The sequence below is a fragment of the Cebus imitator genome, unplaced genomic scaffold (genome assembly GCF_001604975.1).
Source record: "Cebus imitator isolate Cc_AM_T3 unplaced genomic scaffold, Cebus_imitator-1.0 Scaffold62, whole genome shotgun sequence".
In the NCBI taxonomy this organism is placed as follows: domain Eukaryota; kingdom Metazoa; phylum Chordata; class Mammalia; order Primates; family Cebidae; genus Cebus; species Cebus imitator.
Genome location: NW_016107377.1, coordinates 6,693,384 through 6,712,823, shown reverse-complemented (window position 1 = coordinate 6,712,823; position 19,440 = coordinate 6,693,384). Strand labels below are relative to the sequence as shown.

Here is a 19,440-nt window from a genome sequence, read left to right as displayed (position 1 = left end):
GCTAGGAAGCAGAAGAAGTGGGATGTATGTCTGGTTTCTAATGACCTCACTGTGTCTCGGAGCATTTCAGGCAGGAGAAGAAGCAGGAGCAATGTGATGGAAGAGAGTTGAGTGTGATCCATTGAGGGACAGGGAGGAAGGAAGGAGAACAGGTTGGGTGGCAGTATGTCATTCCATATGCTTTTAGGTTGAGGTTACCCTGGTGTCTGATATGCTCTGGTCCAAGAGAATTGAGTTACTTGCAGGAAGTGCGGTATCATGCTTCACTTGGCACTGAGTTCTCCACTAGCCGTGGGGGAAAGACACCCTACAAGTCAGTCCAGCTTCACTGGCCCAATTTAACAAACCAGTTTAGATGAGGGGTTTAGTTAACAGAAAACACCATCAGCCTATATTAGTTCATCGATAGCAAATGCTGACTGAGAGTCCTACAACCTTCCTGTATTATGAGCATCAGTTGCTCTGGGTGACTTGTGGTCACTAGAACATAGGGCAGATGGGTCTCCCTGGTCCCTGACCTACATGGTCTCAGAGCAGCAGTAAGCTCTACTCCTCTTGGATTTCTTCTGGTTGGATGCTTGCTCAGCTCTTCATGAGGTGACCGTATTCCAGTGTTTCTCAGAGATCATGTTCTTTAAAACTCCTTGAGATTTTGGCAGCAATTTCTCAGCACATCCTTGGAGGTGTGTTTCTCCCTGGTCCTGCAGCTATCACCCCTTGCTTCTTCCCTGAAAGCCCTCTCCTCTGGAAAGCTGAAACAAAAAGGATCTTCCTAGGCTATTTTCCCCCCTTTCCCTCTCTGACCCAAGCCAGAAACAATTCTCAAATGCTTTCCAAAGACCTTTTCTCTAGAAATGGCTCATTATTTTGATAAGTCAAATGAGAGGAAGATAATCCCTTTTAATTAGAAAGACATGATGGGTAATGCTTTTTGTAGTGTTACCTCTGTATTACAGGGGGCCTGAATGCCGAAAGAAGTAATTTGTCCTTTTTCCTGAAGGTATCTTGGCTGTGGGGTGTGGTTGGGAGGGGAAAGCCTTGGAGTTCTCTGAGTAGAAAAATGATAGGATGGATGTTTATGATTTGTAATCTGGTGATCTAGAGTGGTAATAGTGCCCAGCACTATGCCAAGTTCTTTACAAGTGTTTCCCTTAATCCCTACAAGGAACCCTATGAGATTGGGCCCATTTTGTGGATGTGACAACTGAAGCTTAGAGAGTTTTATTTTTCCTATGGCTGGTACATGGCAGCGCTGAGTTTGATCCTGATAATTTCAATCCAAACACAATGGGTGTAAATATGTTGCCAGTGGGGACAGAGAGAGAAACTTCCAGGAGGCTGTTGTGGAGTCTGTACTTCAGCAGGGGGCCAGACTTTGTTGGCTCTGGGAATAGAACAGAAAGGAAGGGTGAGGTCGTTGACAGGAAAGGCTGGCAGGCAGAGAGTGAAAAGGACAATGAAGAAGAGAGGAAGGGGCACTGACTGGGAGCCCTGCAGCCAAGCGTGTTCCAGTAGCTATGCCACCAATCCCTACGATCATGTCATGAAAAAGTTCTTATTTTCTCCATTTTGTGGTTGAGGAGATAGATTCAGAGATTTGAAATGACTCCATAGCACCCAAGCAGCAGAGCAGGGATTTGAACCAGGCCCTATGTGATTTCCAGTTCGGAGCATTTTGTACCTGTCTGTACTCTCCAGATGTGGCTTCAAGCTTCAGCCTTGGGCATGAGGAGGAAGCACGAAACCTTTCCCAGAAACAGGGAAATTGTGTCCCAGTGAAGGACATAGGGGCAGGCTTTGGGATAATGAGTTCCTCGGGGAGCTGGCAGGAGTCTTTTGGGGTAGAAATTTCTTAGCTATCTGGGGACAGGAGCCGGTAGTGCAGATTTGGATGGCAGAAGTCACGAGGCAGATGCCAGCCCTCAAGGGAAAACAGGTGGAGTCGGGAGGGTGCTGGGTGCTGGCAATGGGTGGGGGTGCCCACAAACAGAAACGAGGATTAACCACAGGACCAGCAAACGCAATGGAGAAGGTACCATACAAGAAAGGTGTACAGTAAAAGAGGGTGCCAGGGTGAGAGACAATCAAAATGGAGAAGGCATAGAGGTCGGAATCCAGGCACACCCCAGCCAGCTGCTGGCTCTCCCAACTACCCAGGCTGCAGCAGTGATATTTTGGATCACATCAATTTTATTAAGAATATATTACATTGGTTCTTCCTTTTCCATCCGCCATCTGCGCCTCAGGTGGGGACACAACCAAAATGCAGATTTTCGTGAAAACCCTTATGGGGAAGACCATCACCCTCGAGGTTGAACCCTCGGATACGATAGAAAATGTAAAGACCAAGGTCCAGGATAAGGAAGGAATTCCTCCTGATCAGCAAAGACTGATCTTTGCTGGCAAGCAACTGGAAGGTGGACGTACTTTGTCTGACTACAACATTCAGAAGGAGTCTACTCTTCATCTTGTGTTGAGACTTCTTGGTGGTGCTCAGAAAAGGAAGAAGAAGTCTTACACCACTCCCAAGAAGAATAAGCACAAGAGAAAGAAGGTTACGCTGGCTGTCCTGAAATATTATAAGGTGGACGAGAATGGCAAAATTAGTCGCCTTCGTAGAGAGTGCCCTTCTGATGAATGTGGTGCTGGAGTGTTTATGGCAAGCCACTTTGACAGACATTATTGTGGCAAATGTTGTCTGACTTACTGCTTCAACAAACCAGAAGACAAGTAACTGAGTTAATAAAAGACATGAACCAACAACAACAACAACAAATATGTATATGTATGTATGTGTATATATATATATTACATTGCATTAAATGCTGCAGCCATGAAGGGCACTGCAGTATTTCCTCTCAGGCCTCCCTGCTCCGGTGGCAGAATGCCCCATTTTCTCAGGGACACTCTCTGACGGGCTATTGTTTTCCAATAAAGTATTTGCTGAACATATGCCTCACAAAAACGAATGGAAAAATAATAATGTAGACTGTCTCTGAACCTTATAGGAAAGTGTAGGCTTTCATTTAATGAGCTTTGGAGACAACATAGCAATTTTTGATGTCCTGTCAAGTCTGTTAAATTGCGATTCTACCAGGATTTTACATCGAGCCAGAACCAGCATGTCCCAGGGTATAAATTAGGCATAATTGAATATGCACCAGCTCTTTCGGTCACTGGGATATAATTTAATGCTATGATTGAATAAGTGACACTGTTGTGGGCTGACAAGCCCTCTCTCAAACTTCTAGCCCACTTTCAGGAAGTAACTGGGGAGGCAGAGACCATCATATGACTTGACACCAGCGTTTTCCAAACCTAATCCCACATCTGAAGAAGGGCTCCAATCCATGGCCCTTGGTTTATATTTTCAATAGAGGGGACAGGAATTTGCATTTTTAAAAATTCTCTGATTAATTCAGTTGGAAAGTCATATTAGAAAACACTGTTTTTATGTTATTCCAGGAGAAAAGTCTTTGTTGATCATAGTATAAGATCTTTAAAGACCTGGTTTTGGATCCCAGATCTATCATTTATAAGCTAGATGAACTTATGCAAATCATTTGCAAAGTGGCAATAATAACAGTAATATCTAGGCTGCTTAGCTCGTAGTATTGTTATAAACATCAAGTGATACGATGAAACGACAGAGATTTGCAAACTATTAAATGCTTACAAACAAAACACATTATTACATAGAATTAAAATAATAAGTTCTGTGGTGTTGCTTCCACGATAGTCTCTGAGGCGAGAAAGTTGGAGGGATACCAGCTCTGCTTAATTTAGAGAAGTTCTTTTTGACCTTTATGCTTTAAAATCTGATTTATATATTGACCTTCTACATAAGGCTTCATTGGAAATCTGCTGCTTAAAAAAGGGGGTTGAAAATCACTACTCTGTGTTCTGTTGGGCTTTCTGCCCATATTCTTCCTACTTTTAATTACCAGCCCACCCTTAATCAAGTAAGTGCTAATTACCACCTTCACGGATATTTTAAAAAGGTAAAATTCCAGTTAGCATCTTGACTTGACTTCTTATCAGGAGTTCTGGTTAAATTATTTGGTTTAGTTGAAAAACAATGGCTAACATATATTTTTAGATGAATTACTCTTATTTTCAAATTTTCTTTCTACTACCCCTATGCATAATTAGGAAATTGCTTTAATAGGAGAATTTCTATTTAAAATCTACTACTTGGAAATAGTGAAATCTAAGAGATACACATGTATCAGATGATATGAGCAAATCAGAAAACATATCAATCCCCAATGCTCGGACAATATTAGAAAGATGTAATTTTAAATTAACTGCGTAAAAGCCTAAACCATCACTTCAAAATCCCAAATCGGCTGGGTACAGTGGTTCACGCCAATAATCACAGCACTTTGGGAGGCTAAATCAGATTGATCACTTGAGCCCAGGAGTTTGAGACAAGCCTGGGCAACATGGTGAAACCTCATCTCTACAAAGAATTTAAAAAAAATGGCTGGATGTGGTGTCACATGCCTGCAGTCCCATTTACTCAGGAAGCTGAGGCAGGAGAGTTTATCACTTGAGCCTGGGAGGTCAAGCCTGCAGTGAGCTATGATCACACTACTGCACTCCAGCCTGGGCAACAGAGGAAGACCCTGTCTCAAAACAAACCAACAAAAAATTCCAGGGATTTTATATTTTTTGCCAGAGTCTTATGATGGGTTTCTCATGAAAAGTTCAAGACATTTGACAGAAAGCTGTCCAAGCAATAGTGGTTTCTAAGAGTAGCTGACCAAGGGGGAAGGGGAAGAGAAGGAATGAAAAAGGGAATAGAACAAATGCGTTAATTCCAACAGATTCCAGTGGGGCTTTCTCTTCTCTGAGCCTGGAGGTGTCCTGGCATTATTGTGCCCTCACTGAGCAGCTTCCACTGCTAGTCTGCCCATGTTCCCCTTCTCTCCTTATACAGAGGAAAGGTGGAAAAATGAAAACATTTTCTATAACGTTAAAAATCATTTCCTCTCCCCTTTCCCCAGTGTCCCCAACCAGAATAACCTAACTTAATAGGATATTTCAGATGATGGAATTGTCTGACCTTCTTCGCCACTGCCCCTTAACCCTTGCTCACTGCAAGGCAACCTGGTGGTTGCTCTCAATACTCCACCAACTGCCTTTGATGAGACCACCAGTAACTGTTTAATTGCCATATTCAATGGCCATTTTTGCAGCCCTTCATTTTGCTTGACCTCTCAGCAGTATTTGACACAGTTGAGCACTCTCACTTTTTCTCACTTTCTTCAAACAGTCCCATCTTCTTCTTTCCTCTTCTTCAAGGCACATGTTTCTGGAGACTTCCATTACCCTCTGAGAGCAAATTCATGGTCACTCCTTGCAGCTACTGTGACATAAAAGACACCTCTTTCTTTATATTGCAATGATTTGTAAACATGATGGAGAGGCTGGGACTGGGCATCAGTGGGATTGCCTGGGACATAAATGGGAAACTCATCCCTTGGTGGTCCTCATTTCACTTTCTCCATCTGAGCAAGGAACAAAGGAGCAAATACTTCCAGTAAAACTTGAAGGGCTTCCCAGCACCAGAAAGGGATGAGGAGAATAGGTGTCCTACTTATGAGCTCATTTTTCATGTGGAGGAGGCCTGCTTGGGAAGTAGACAGCCTCTGGACATTGGTCTCCTGGGGCTCAGTAGAGTCTGGTGTTGTTGCCAAGCAACAGGAATGAGGCTCAAGGACTCTAAGTTCTTGTCTAATTGGGAAGAAAATTTGGATGAATTCTCAACAGGATTTCAGGAATGTGTGGAAGCTCTGCCTTGGTTGGATCACTCTGTGTTCATGAAGTCTCCCTGCATGCCCAGCCCTGTAGACTCTTGATTTTTCTCAATATAGCGTCTTACACCTTATCATTCAAGGCATGTTTCTGCTCTCTACCTGGTTAATTGAAAACCTTTCTGGAGGATAGAAAGAAAGTCTAAATCTCGTGGGTTCCATCTCCCAGCATGCAACATAAATAAAACCATCTTCAATAAAGCCATGTTGATTGATTTGTTGATTGATTGATTATTTGACCTACCATCCTAGTTGGTTGTCAGAAATCCTCTCTTTATTTTTCTTGGTGGACACAAGTTTAGTGAGACTCGTCGAGGCCAACTTTGCCTTTCAACTTTGAACTTCTATTGATTTTTCCACTGTGTGTGCCAAAGCCTTAAATTGATTCCAGATGCTTAAAAGAGATGTATATTTTTCCTCTACACATTTTAAGGAAAAAAAAAAAAACTTTGAGTGTATTTTCCCTAGACTCAACCAAAACCAGATAGTTTTTTTCAGCAATGTATGAATGAACAACAAAGTGGTTACTTTGGAAGCCAGCATGAAGTTATATTGGATTTCAGAAAAGTCAAGTAATCCCATGTTTCATGTGATTCCAGGTAAAAGAGAAAATATTTAGTCAGCAACAGGAAAGGTAAAAATAAACTCAAAAGCTCCCTTGTGCAGATTTGTGATACAAAAACTGAAAAATTTAATGTAGCAGCAGTATGCCAAATTATATTAGTAAATATGAATTGCTTTTTAGATAAAAGAATATTCATGACATTTTTGCTGCTTAAAGATAAAATGATCTCTTTTTTGTTCATTGAATCATAAAATCTTGGACCTGGAAAAGACTTTAGAGAATTAAATTATTTTCCACCCAAGTGCTAAGATAGCGACTCCTCTAGGGCACGGATCATATTTTCTGCTCCCTCTTCAAAATGTCCACAGTGCTGAGTCAAATGCTGTGCACTCAATTCCTTAAATAACACTCAGTGATGAGAATGCTGTTTACAGATACAGGGGATAAAAACAAAAATCTCATCCTCACTTTTTGGAATTGTGTTTCTCTTTGAAAACAACTCATTTTGAGCCATAGAGATTTTATAATAATAGGGATTACATCTTTGGGATTTTTCTTGTATCACCCATTTCTAGTCATGCAAAGAATCACACTGGTGCTTTTGTTGCCAGGCGAGCACTGGCTGGCTGCCATATGCCTGCAGGCCCCAGTTCATAGAGGACCAGCACATTGACCTGCTCATTCAAAAACTGTTACCAGAGCTTTACCTTTATATCACCACAGTACAGTGACTTACAATGATTCCAGATCAATACTACTCTCAGAGTTCCTCTAGGAAGTCCTACCAGCTGTCATGTAAGGGTAATTAACACATCTCTCTCAATTATGCATGCTGGTGGAAGAATTTCAAACATTTGGCTGGATAACAAATCCATCCCCTCTGTTAGAGAAAGGTCATCCCTCTGGCCATCTGGGTATTTACTTTTCTTTAGAAATGAGCTTCATGGAATTTTCTGTTGGAAGGGGAAAATGATGAGGACAAAGGGAATTTCCTAGTAAAAATGATGATGCCAACTTTTAACACTGCTCATACCCACACACCAATAATCTTAAATCTTACACGCAACCCCTTTTAAATTTATTTTACTCTCTGCTAACCTACATCATGTGTGGCCTGCCCACTATTACAACAAGAGCTGCTTTAGAGGCCCCTGAAGTTTTATGATGATCAATCTGTACAACAGAATATTTCTTTTTCCCCTGATGTGTTCACAAAACATACAAGTGATCACTTTGGGAAAAGGCACTGAGAGGCGTGCAAGGATGAGTAAGTCCCTGCTCTTAAGGAACGTACAGTCTAGCAGCAGGGAATACAAGTAACTGTGACTATGACAATGGTCATAGCCCTTCATTTCTAGCAAGATAAGCAAAAGACACAATTATACAATTATCGGCATAAAAGAGGTTTTCAATACCCATTTTTAGACTGCATTCTAGCCTGGGCAATAAAGCAAGACTCTGGTTCTCTCTCCCTCTTTCTCTTCCTCTTTCTCTCTTTCATTCTTTTTCTTTCTTTTTCTTTTTTTCTCTCTTTTTTCCAAAAGAAAAATAATAATAAGCAAAAGAAGCCTCGGGGAGGAGACGTTTCTGAGTGGGACTGAGGAGTCAACATGAAGAAAGGGCATCAGAGATGGGCCTGTGGGGGTGGAGTAAGAGGGCAGTGTGTGTAGAAAGAGCCCGTGAGCATAGGCACAGAGGCAGAAAAGTGTGGGTGTGTTTGGAATCTGAGAGTAGCATGGTTGGACTGTAGCATAAAAAACCATGGGGCATGCACGGAGATAAATAACAACAACACTTGGGAACAGGGCTGTGGGAGAGTTTGCATGCCCAAGTGAGGAATTTGGACTTTATTTGGTAAGTGGGGACAATGGAAGACTTTGAGCAGGGAAATGAAAAATGTCAAAATGACCTTTGCAATCAAGAGCAGCTGCATCTTATCTTCCCCCAAATTCATATGTTGAAGTTCAAGCCACTGTTAGTGACTGTAACTTACTTGGAGACAGGGCCTTTACAGGGGTGATCAAGTTAAAGTGAGGTCATCAGGGTATCTTAATCCAATATACCCAGTGTCCTTATTATAAGGGGAAATTGGACATGAGATAATCATGGAGAGGGAAGACAGTGTGAAGAGACAGGAAGAAGATGGCCATCCGCAGTCAACAAGAGGGTGCTGGGATGGGTCTTTTCCTCATGACCCTCAGAAGGAACCAACCCAGCACACACCTGGATCTTGGACTTCCAGCCTTTAGAACTGTGAGAGAATGAGGTCCTATTGCTTGAGACATCCTGTTTGTGGTACTTGGTTACGGCAGCCCAAGCAAACCAACAGCTGGGAATGAAATAACATGGGCCCTGCAGAGGATGGTAGCAATGGGAAAATCAAGGAAGAAAGGGAGATGAAAAGTGTCACAAAGATAGAAGATTGAGCATAGCTCATGCCATGGGGATTTGAAAATTTTAAATTTTGCAATTTTTCAACTCAACACTAAGAGCTAGTTCCTGTTCATTAGTTGGTTTCATTCAAGTTAACACCAAGAGTAGAAGCTCATTTTCTTCATTCGAAGAAAAAATAAGATCAAGAATAGCACAGAGAAGGACTATCTGTAATGAATTATGAAGCAGGTTATGCAAAAGGCGGAATATTGGTGTCTGGACATTCATTTGAAGAGATTTAACCGAAGTGGAGGCCTAGGACGGTGCTAAAAACAGGACTGTCGGGCAGAGGACTGAGCCCCCAGCAGAAATGTCAAAGTTGAAGGCTAAGCAAATAACCAGTTCCTCATGCTGTCTTCAGGGTTCTGATTGGGCATCCAAAGGCCTGGATTCAAGTTAGTTCTGGCTCTGACTCCAAAGAGTTCTGTGATCCCAGACAAGTCACGTCCTCTCTCTAGCTTCAGTGTCTGTACCATAAAAAGAGGGTATTGCCCTGGATCATCTTAGAGATTCCAGTGCCAAGAACGTTTTCATGATATGATGCTAATTATGTGAAGTTTTATGTTAGATACAATAAATATATGTTTGCATACATGTCTGTATGTATGTGAATGAGATTTATAGTCCACCTGTTTCTAAAAGAATTTGAAAGAACTTTTGAAATTCAGCATCCTTTTTTTTTGTTTTGTTTTTGAAAGGAACAACTAGAAAATCAACCCAAAGGAAAAGAGAAACTTATTACCGGTCACCTGAGATGAACCCTTTATTAGATAGAACTTTAGCTCTGAGTTTCCTGGCAGTTAAGGCAAAAGGAAAAACATGTGTTCATTGCCTGATAAAAATCAATGTAATATGATTAGGTCTTGAGAGAAACATGCAGATATGCTGAGCACTCAGATAAGATTACATTTAAGAATAAGCAGGTTCAAGATTCATTAAAAGCCATGCAAAAATCCATACTCTTTAATCCAATAATTCCACTTACACTGAGGAAATCAAAAAGAGGGGGAGGAATGACTATGCGTGTGAAAATGCTTGTCACAAAATTATTTATGAAATTTCAGAGCGAGAATGGGAGGTAGAGTTAATTGTGGTGCACTCATTCAAGCAAACACAATGCCGGCATTGTAAACAGTGAGGCTCTCCAGCAGCGTAGCGAAGCAAGGTGTATGATTGGCTCCATAAGAACAATCAGGAGACAAAATTATCTGTTCACTGTGATTATAACTATATAAAAATATGAAAACTGTCAAAAATGAGTCTTCAAACATGGTAGTAATTATGGTAGAGTGGCGCTCTTAAGTGTAAATCCCCCCCACCATGTTTCCCAATGTTTAACAATGTTTACAATTAAATTTAAGCAAACAAGCCAGCTCACACCCTTAACGCTTTTCATTCTGGCTATGCTTTATGGGATTATGTTTTTTAATTAAAAGAAAAGAGAACGATTTCAGAAATGCAAAAATAGCAAACTGAAATTGTATTCCTTGGAAAAATCAATTTCTTGAGACAGTGTTGGTTTTTTAGAAGGGAGTGTTTTTTTTTTTTTTTTTTTTTTTTTTTTAACCATGTATAGCTGTGTGGTGCTCATGCAGATTTCCTCCTGTTTGCTTTGAGGTCACTGAAGCTGCCTGAATTAAACGTGAGGAAATACTCTTAAGGGGCTAGAGTTGGGTTAAGGTCTAACAGTCCTCTTTCCTTAGCATCCTCCTAGGCTTCCCCTTTGGTTAAATCTCTTCAAGTGAGTGTCCAAACACCAATATTTCTCCTTTTGCATAACTTATCCCATACTCTATTACAGATAGTCCTTCTCTATGTTATTCTCGATCTTATTTTTTCTTTGAATAAAGGGAAAGAGCTTCTACTCTTGGTGTTAACCAACTAATGACCAAGAACTGGCTCTAAGTGTTGACTTGAAACATTGCAAAGTTTTAAAACTTTAAATCCCCCATAGCATGTGAGAACATTCTAGAAACAATCCAGCATAGAAAATAACTTGAAAAAAATGATTCATAAAAGAAAAGTATAGGTACACGTGTCGATAGTTGCTCCAGCCTTTGGCAAAGTGCTTCTAAGTACATGAAAACCAATCAATGGGATATACTCTGTTAATGGAAGAAGGGGACGGAAGACATCATGTCAGTTGATGCATAAAAAGTATTTGATAAAATCCAATATCCTCTCATGATGAAAACAAAGAAGTTTCTCTTCTACCTGCAGCATTTCTCCCGCTTCACCTACCTTTTTGAGTACTTTTCCTAATTTCGTATTTCTTGGACTTGTTTCTCATGAAGTCTACTATTTCCTTTCTATTCCAACATCCTCTTTTACTGGAGGTAAGTAATTAACAAATTACTTTACACTGAAGTTTTAATAATTTCAGAATTATTATTATTGCAAAAGTCCTGGATCATGAAGAATAAGAAATATCTCCAAGAAATGAGTCTATAATGGTAGTTCTCAAAGACCAGGAGACCCTAGAGTGTCTCTTCTTCTCACTGGTCTTCACAACCCATAGTTTGCTCTAACCACTGCCTTGGAGTTAGAATTCAAATATCAGTAGCCCACAACTTAGATTCATTTTATTACTTATCATTTACTGCTCATAGGTTTTTAAAGAATTAAAATTCCTCTTTGTCACTAAACAATTTTGTCTGAGCACCTATATTACTAAGTATGTTTTCATTACCTATTGATTGGGAACACATAAAAAGTACTGTGAATTCAACTTAAAATTGTATGTCTGACTCTGCATTTTATTCCTCACAGTAGAATTTATAACTTTGGAAACTGTCATGCATGTGCTTACTTGCAAGACACCATTTATTCAGTCTACAAATAGCGTTTGGTGCTACATGCAACCATGTTCCACTGGTGACAACTCGCATCCATTGGGGTAGCAATGGTCCACAGAGGGAAACACTGAGAAGCACAGAGGAAAATAAATTCTAAAATTCTTGGGAGGAATTGCACATAGATAGGCTGAAAAGAAGTCATTTCCTCTGTACCTCAGGACCATGAATTGGAAAGTGGGGGCTCCTACTGGTGCTCCCTAAATTCTAAAGGTCCAGTGGCTCTTTGAAGGTTTGCATTTCTCAGGCCAAAGGTAGGTCCAAGGTATTAACTCTAAATCCTGAAAATAGAAACTAAGCTATCAATTTGCTTATTCTGAAGTAATTTTCAATGGTTTTCTCTGCTTTGCTTTTCCATGCATCTAACTGCACTCCTACCTTCTCACAATACATAGGACCCACCCCTGCACAGAAGAAACTCGAATTCTAATCAGCCAGTGTTTTATTTGTGGAACATCCCATCAAATTTTTTAGAAAAGATCTTATTGAACTGAAGAGGGAAATGGAACTTGAGGATGACTTAACATCGTGAGATGTAAATGGGGTTGGCAGAAGTTTGACCAGGACTTTTTCCTGCTCCGCCGAAGAGCCTGTCTCTCCTCTTGCTGCCCTTCTTGGAGCAGCATTTTCAGCCTGCTGCCTAAACAGCTGTTGATGGATAGCTTTCTCCCTGCAGCACTGCTCCAAGAGCTGGTAGCAGAGATGGCTGATCTATTCCCAGCTGTCTGGATTTTAAGGCTGAGCTGCAGGCTTTAGGGATAGCCACACACATTCTTTCAAGGTCTGAGGCTGGCCCACTGGAAATAGTGTGGCCCACTACACCTGGGCTTTTTATATGTAAGCCCTTTATGCTCTCCCAGGCTCTGACCTGCTCTCTGATCACAAGGGCAGTGCTAAATGGAGATCTGTATGAGATCAGCAGTATCTAGCAATTGGGAGTTTGACATAATGCACTTTCTCATAATTTATTAAAGCTGCTAATACATTTAAAAAATATGTGAAGAACATGGAAACCTCTCGGTCATATGGTCCAGTGCATTAACCCTCCATTGATTTTGCATCTCGATCAGAGTAAAAGCCAAAGTCCTTACGATGACTGGCAAGGGTCAGAATCTGGTCACCACATTCTCCCCACCTCTCCAATCGTAGTTATTGCTCTTACCCTCACTCACTCAGCTCTAGCCACACTGACCTAGTTGCTATTCCTAGAATACTCTAGGCACGCTCCTGCCTCAGGACCATTGCACTTCCTCTCCCCGGAAGCTACCAGACTTGCTGCCCGCTCCCTTTACATCTCAAATGGCATCCTCTCGTTGAAATCTTTGTTCATCCTATGAAAACTTGTAAAGTTTTCTACACACACACTTCCTGTCTCCTCATTTCTGTTTTTCTCCCTAGCACTTACCACCATCATCATATTCACTACTTGTTGTATTTATTAATCTTGTTGAGTGTCTGCATTCCCCCATTAAAATATAAGCTCCATGAAGACAGGTACTTTAGCTTGTTATGCTCATCACTCTGTCTCTAGTGCTGAGAACAGTGCTACACAGAGTAGCATACATTAAATATGCACTCAATAAATGAACACTTATCACTCAATCATGCATTGAAGGAATGAATGATTGAAATTGATAGTTAATTCTGTCCCAGAACATGACTCTTGGGAGGCTCTTCCCATGCTGATTTTCTTCCGTTGAGATAATCTGAAGCTCAGGCACTGAGGTCAACAACTCTAATGTTTGAGATCTTCCAGGAAGGGGCGAGGAGGTTGGATAAACAGAGTTTGAGTACATCTCCCTTGGCATTTGAGAGAGATAAATTGAGAATCCTGGCTTTCCCACCTCCTAGCTCTGTGGCCACTGATAAGCTATCCAACTTAGGTCAAGCTGTTCAACTCTGGGCCTCAGCTCTCTCAATATGTAAAATAGAATGATATAAAATTCAGACTTTTATAAGAATCAGGGTTAAAAATATTGGGCATATAGTGATAAACCTTCATTAAAATGAAATGTATTTTCATATATATAAATTGTTTGTATTAATTTGTTTATTGATGAAGTATAAAGTCATATACTTCTTCGGATTTTCATTTGAAGAGACACACTGAGACTATATTTAAACTCTTTACAATAGTTTTGTCTTACAGAAAAAAAAACTCTTACATATACTTTGATTAAATTCTCACATGCATTTCTGTTATTTAAGGATCCTAAAATGAAAAAAAAAAATAGCTTCTAAAGCAGTTAAAATAATTATCAAGATATATTTGTTCACTCCAGATCTCATCCACAAGGTTTTTAAGGGTCTTGCCTTTTGAAGTCTTTGTCTTCCAAAAATTCATTTGTTAAGCAAAGCACTTGCCCTCTTCAGGCACTGGGCCCTAGTTACTGGCTATTCCCAACAGCAAGAAAGAGTTTCTGCTCATGAGCAACTTACAAGATAGGCCCAAGATGGGATCTGACATCGATACTGATATTGATAATGGTTAATAGCAGGCATTCGGGGTTAAGTGCTGCCCCAGAGGTGCAGATTGTTAGAGACATGCAGAGAAGTGGAAAAATGCTCTCTCAAGGAAGCTTGGGAGTGGTCAGAGAGTCACTCATGCGAGGGAAAGTCAGGGGACCAAAATAGAGAAATGGAAACAGCTTGAGCAAAGTCATAGAGGAGAAAGAAGGCATAATAAGTCTTTGGGTTCTTCAACTCCAACTGACCTCAGCATGAAAAGAAAGCAGGGCTTGGACTGGAAAGGAAGCTTACTCTCTGGCAATGTGGAAGACCTTGCTTGTGGGTGAGGCATTTGGATGTGATTCAGGAAAGAATGCGGGTTCTCTGAAGGTTCATTGGAGGAGAGAGATGCACTCATCGCCATAACCAATGGTTTGTTCATAGCTGTCAATTGCTTTCCTATGTCAATGACTTCCAAATGTACACTTCTAGACCATACCTCTCTCCTGGACTCTAGATTCCTGAAGCCAACAGCCTGCTTGGCACCTCTCTTTCAATGTTTTATAGGCATCCCAAATGCCACTCCTGCTATTGCCCCCACATCTGCTTGAACCATGCCTTCTGCATCTCAATCGATGACAAATATACCCTTCCAGTGCCTAAGGCCCAAAACCTTAGAATCATCCTGACTAGTCTCTTTCCTACTCTACATTCAGTGTGTTAGGAAATCTTATTGGCTTCACCTTCCAAATATACCCAGAACCCGCCACTTCTCATTTCTCCCACTACCAGCAGCCTGGTGTAAGCCACCATCATCCTTCCCTGGGTGACAACCACAGCCTAACTGGCCTCCTGATGACACCTCTGGCCCCTTTGGTCCATTCTCACACAGCAGCCAGAGCCATCCTTCTAAAACACCGTGAGATTACGTCACTTCTCTGCTCCAAGTTCTCATTTCCTTCAAAAAAGAAAACAAGTTCTTACAATGGCCTGTAAGACCCTACCTTGTCAAGATAAGGTTGTTTCTCAGAATTCCTTTCCAGGTTGGCCCTGGCTCATGGAGCCCAGATTCTCCAGCCTCCTGGCTGACCCTCAGATGTACCAGGCATGCATCCTCCCGAGCCCTTAGTGCTGGCTCTTCTCTCTGCCTGGGATAAGCTTCATCTGGATACAGGCAGGCCAACTCCACACCTCTGCAAAGTCTTTGCTGCTAAATTACTTTCTTTGTCGTAATGGCCCTACCTATGTAACTCAAAAGGGCCACCCAACCCTCCACCACTCCCCGTCCTATTTACCCACTTGTTCTTCCCCAAAGCCCTCAGCATGTTCTGCTGCATAACTTGTATATCTCTTTATTGCTTATTGTCTGTCTCCCCTAACTAGAAGCTAAGTTCTGTGTGGACAGGGGCATTTGTGAGTTTTGTTGTTGATATCCCATGTCCCTGGAACACTGCCTGGCCCATGGTAGAGTTGCAACATGTGTCTGTGGAGTGAATGAAGGGGAGAGTGCAGAGGAGGGTATAGGAGGTAGAGAAGGCATCTGTTGTCAGCACTGTCACACATCTGATGGCCTGGACCAGCCTGACAATACCAGTGGGAATGGAAGTTGGTGGGGGATGGGTATGTATCTAGGGCTGGGTAACTCAATGTGGGAGATGCCAGGCTTTGTGATGGATGATGCATCAGTTGCACTTCAGTCCCGTGTGGTCTGATAAATGTCACTCTGTTCCAGGGCCAGGTAGCATATGCTTTTCATGGCTCAGCTGTCTTTGTGGATCACAGAGGCAACCAGCTAAAACTGGGTAGATACTGTGAACAAAATGTTGGTCCTGTAGAACTAGTTCAAAACTGCATACCCTCCCAGGGGAACCCCACGAAGTGTCAAAGTATGACCTGCCCAGGACAGGCACGTGTTTCATACCGGGGTCATCTGAAGGAGGTGGACAGTTCCCCCACCCTACTGTTCCTGAGGAAGCTTCTCTCATCTGGGACTTTAGTCTTTTTCAATAAACAAAGCACTGATATGTGCCTAAAGTATGCATGCAGAGCTCTTAAGTAATAGTTTTATATATGCATAATCCTTTTGGTTGCCTGAAATCCAGGTGCCTCATTTGCAGATTCTGAAAGCTTGTGATCTCCCTGTAACAGGGCAGTCCCAGAGGCTGTTACTGGTGCCTCGTCTCGCCCTAATAGACAGAGGCATGATGGCAGTGGCCTACTTTGGTTATTCACTTCAATTCACTTCAATTATTAGTTTGATGTATTAAAAGCCAACCATATTTATAAAATATACTCGATCACTTTAATTGGATTTGGAAAACTGTATGATTTATGAAACATTACATGGATCCTTCTGGCTAACATTAGGCTTAAATATTACTTATTACTATGCTTTCTTTCCTTCCATTCATGCGTATATGCATTGCAGATTTGTGTATGTTGAGTTTCTCAAAGATAAGAAGAGTTTGTTTTTCATCTTTGTAGCCACTTGGGCCTAGCACAGTACCAGACATAAGGTAAGAATCAGTACGTTGTATTCAGAGAGTGTGGCAGTTCTGGAGCCAGGAGGAGTAGGTTCAAATCTGTATCTTCCTCTTACTAGCTGTGTTGCTTGAGACAAGTTATCTAACCTCTCTGTGCCTTGGTTTCCACATCTGCAAATCGGCATAAAAATAAGACCTACCCAAAAGGCTTGTTGTGAACGCTAAGGAGATCATTCCTGTAAAGCACTTGGCACCATGCTTGGTACACTATGAGAATTCAGCCAACATAATTAGTCTTTACAACCATCTGAATATGTGAAAGAAGAATAGTGATTAAGAGCAGTGGCTTTGGAGTCACACTGCCTGGGTTCAAATCCTGGTTCTACATCTTGCTACTTACACACCCTAGGACAAGATCATTCATCTCCTCAGGCCTCAGTTCTCTGTCTGTCAAATAGGGATATTAATAGCTCCTCCCCCTCTCAAAGGTTTGTCTGAGATTTTGCATGTGAAACTGTTAGCATGGTGTCTAGCGTGCATCTAATGAGTATTCAAAAATAATAATAGTGGTATTTGACTGCATTCAAAAGCTGTTACCAAGTATTATTACCATATATGTAATCCCCTTTTTAAAAATATAAATTAGCTCTCATAATAATGTATTAATTCAGTTTGTATACGCATTTGACTAGCAGTTTCTGGACTATCTAGAGCTTAAGTCTGCAACCAGCAAGGACAGATGAAGAACAGCTGAGGTTTGCTGAGGGAAAATACTTCTTCCACAGTTTACAGGCAAGTCCTCAGAGAAAGAGGAAATCATGTCATATCTCACTACTGGGCTAAATTTGGCCAGGAGAGACCCCAGGGTCCAGAGTTCGTTCTGCCCACTGGGCCAAACACATGGAGATTTCGCTGCTGTGAGCCTGGGTGTGTTGTTTCAAGGCCTCCACCTCTCCAGGTACATACTGGAGAAAGGTGGGGCAGCAGGAATCCTGAGAAAAATTAGCAGGTATCTGCTGAGGGCAGACCACAGTGAAGAGAAACCCTGGATGGGGACCTTCGGGAAGTGCGAGTGAGCAACAACTATGCAGAGGGGACACAGGACCCCAGCCTGCAGGCAGTGTTTTCTGGAGGCAAAGATGAAAGGCAGAGCTTCACTCCAGGAAGGAGCCTGGAGGGAGGCCGCTTCTCAGACCTTGAACTCAGGGCAAAAAGACAAGCCTACGGGACCCTGCAGTGTAAGACATGGGACATCCTGTGGGTATTAGGGCTTGAAACAGAGCAGCTGTCCAGCCATCAAAGCTGGGGCCCTGGTGCAAAGACTGAGTGTCACTTCAGGATTGGTTCTGGGGACTTGGGCCTCGCTGGGGGAGTGCTGGCCAGGCCCAAGCTCTGGCAACAACCAAGGGCACTAAAGGCTGGGCCTGATGAGAAGGAATGGATGGGCAGGACAGTCATGAGGGTGACGGAAGACTCTGGCTGAATAGAGTGAGCCTCTCCCCTTTCCTCTTCCCCACTGCTGTCCCTCTGTGTGTCAGAGTGCCAGCGAAGGTGATCCCACCCACATCACAGGTGACACTATGCCGATGCACATCTATCTACCTTTGTAAAAGCAACTCCAAAATGTTGGCTAAATTTACCCATTTCTTTTGACCTGCCTTCTGCTAGACTCAATGATTTTCCCCCCCGCCATGCAAAGTTAATATCAAGGACAATTTTTATCAAGTCATTCTCTATAATCAGAATATAAAAATTATCCCAACATTTCTCTCTGAAAATGGATCTTCAGAGACTCAGTAGCCCTTTATGCATTACTAATGAGTACTTTAGTGAAACATTTTGTCTTTTACTAAAATAAATCTCTTCTATTAAATCTTCCGTGTGAAAAATTGGATAGTATTTAAGTTGACTAGCTTCACTGGTAGAAAATCATTGTACTTGCTAGGGATTTGGGGGTTGTTATAGTTTATTTTTGAGCAAATAGGGAAATCTCGTTATCTAAGATCATGATAAAAATTAGAATGCACATTCACAGAAACAACTCAGTGTTAGAAGAGACTGTAGTGTTTTGCTGGTGTAACCACCAATCTCAAGACAAAATACATTTGCATTTCTTAGAGGTGGCTGTGTTAGCTTCCTATACCCAATATCAGAAATTGGATGCCCTAGAGCAACAGAAATTTATATTCTTACAGTTGTGGAGGCCAAAGGTCCAAAATCCAAGGGTCAGCAAGGCTATGCTCTCTCAGAAGGTTCTGTGGAAGGGTCTTTTTTTTTTTTTTAGAGAGTTGCACTATGTCACCCAAGCTGGAGTGCAGTGGTGTGATCTCGGCTCACTGCAACCTCCGCCTCCCAGTTTCAAGTGATTCTCCTGCCTTAGCCTCCCAAGTAACTGGGATTGCAGGTGCATGCCACCATGCCCAGCTAATTTTTTGTATTTTTGGTAGAGACCGGGTTTCACCGTGTTAGCCAAGATGGTCATGATCTCCTGATCTTGTGATCTGCCCACCTAGTCCTCCCAAAGTGCTGAGATTTCAGGTGTGAGCCACTGCACCCAGCCTGGAAGGCTCTATTTTAGGCCTCTGTCACAGCGCTGACAGCCTCAGCCATTCATTGGCTTAAAGATGACCGTCTTCTGCCGGGCACATTGGCTCACACCTGTAATCCCAGCACTCTGGGAGGCCGAGGGGGGTGGATCACCTGAGATTAGGAGTTCAAGACCAGCCTGGCCAACATGGTAAAACCCCATCTCTACTAAAAATACAAAGAATTCGCCAGGCGTGGTGGTGGGCACCTGTAATCCCAGTTACTCAGGAGACTAACACAGGAGAATCACTTGA

The 19,440-nt window shown here is 42.0% G+C and overlaps 2 protein-coding genes across 9 annotated transcripts in view; both read left to right on the top strand.

Moving 5' to 3' along the window:
* MBNL2 (muscleblind like splicing regulator 2) overlaps positions 1–19,440 on the top strand; it is a 173,014-nt gene that overhangs the window by 79,239 nt on the left and 74,335 nt on the right. The gene's annotated exons all lie outside the window — the stretch shown is intronic.
* On the top strand, positions 2,217–2,763 carry LOC108305407 (ubiquitin-40S ribosomal protein S27a-like). Its single transcript, XM_037739092.1, has one exon. The coding sequence runs from the start codon at positions 2,264–2,266 to the stop codon at positions 2,732–2,734; it is 471 nt and encodes a 156-aa protein (XP_037595020.1). The 5' UTR covers positions 2,217–2,263; the 3' UTR covers positions 2,735–2,763.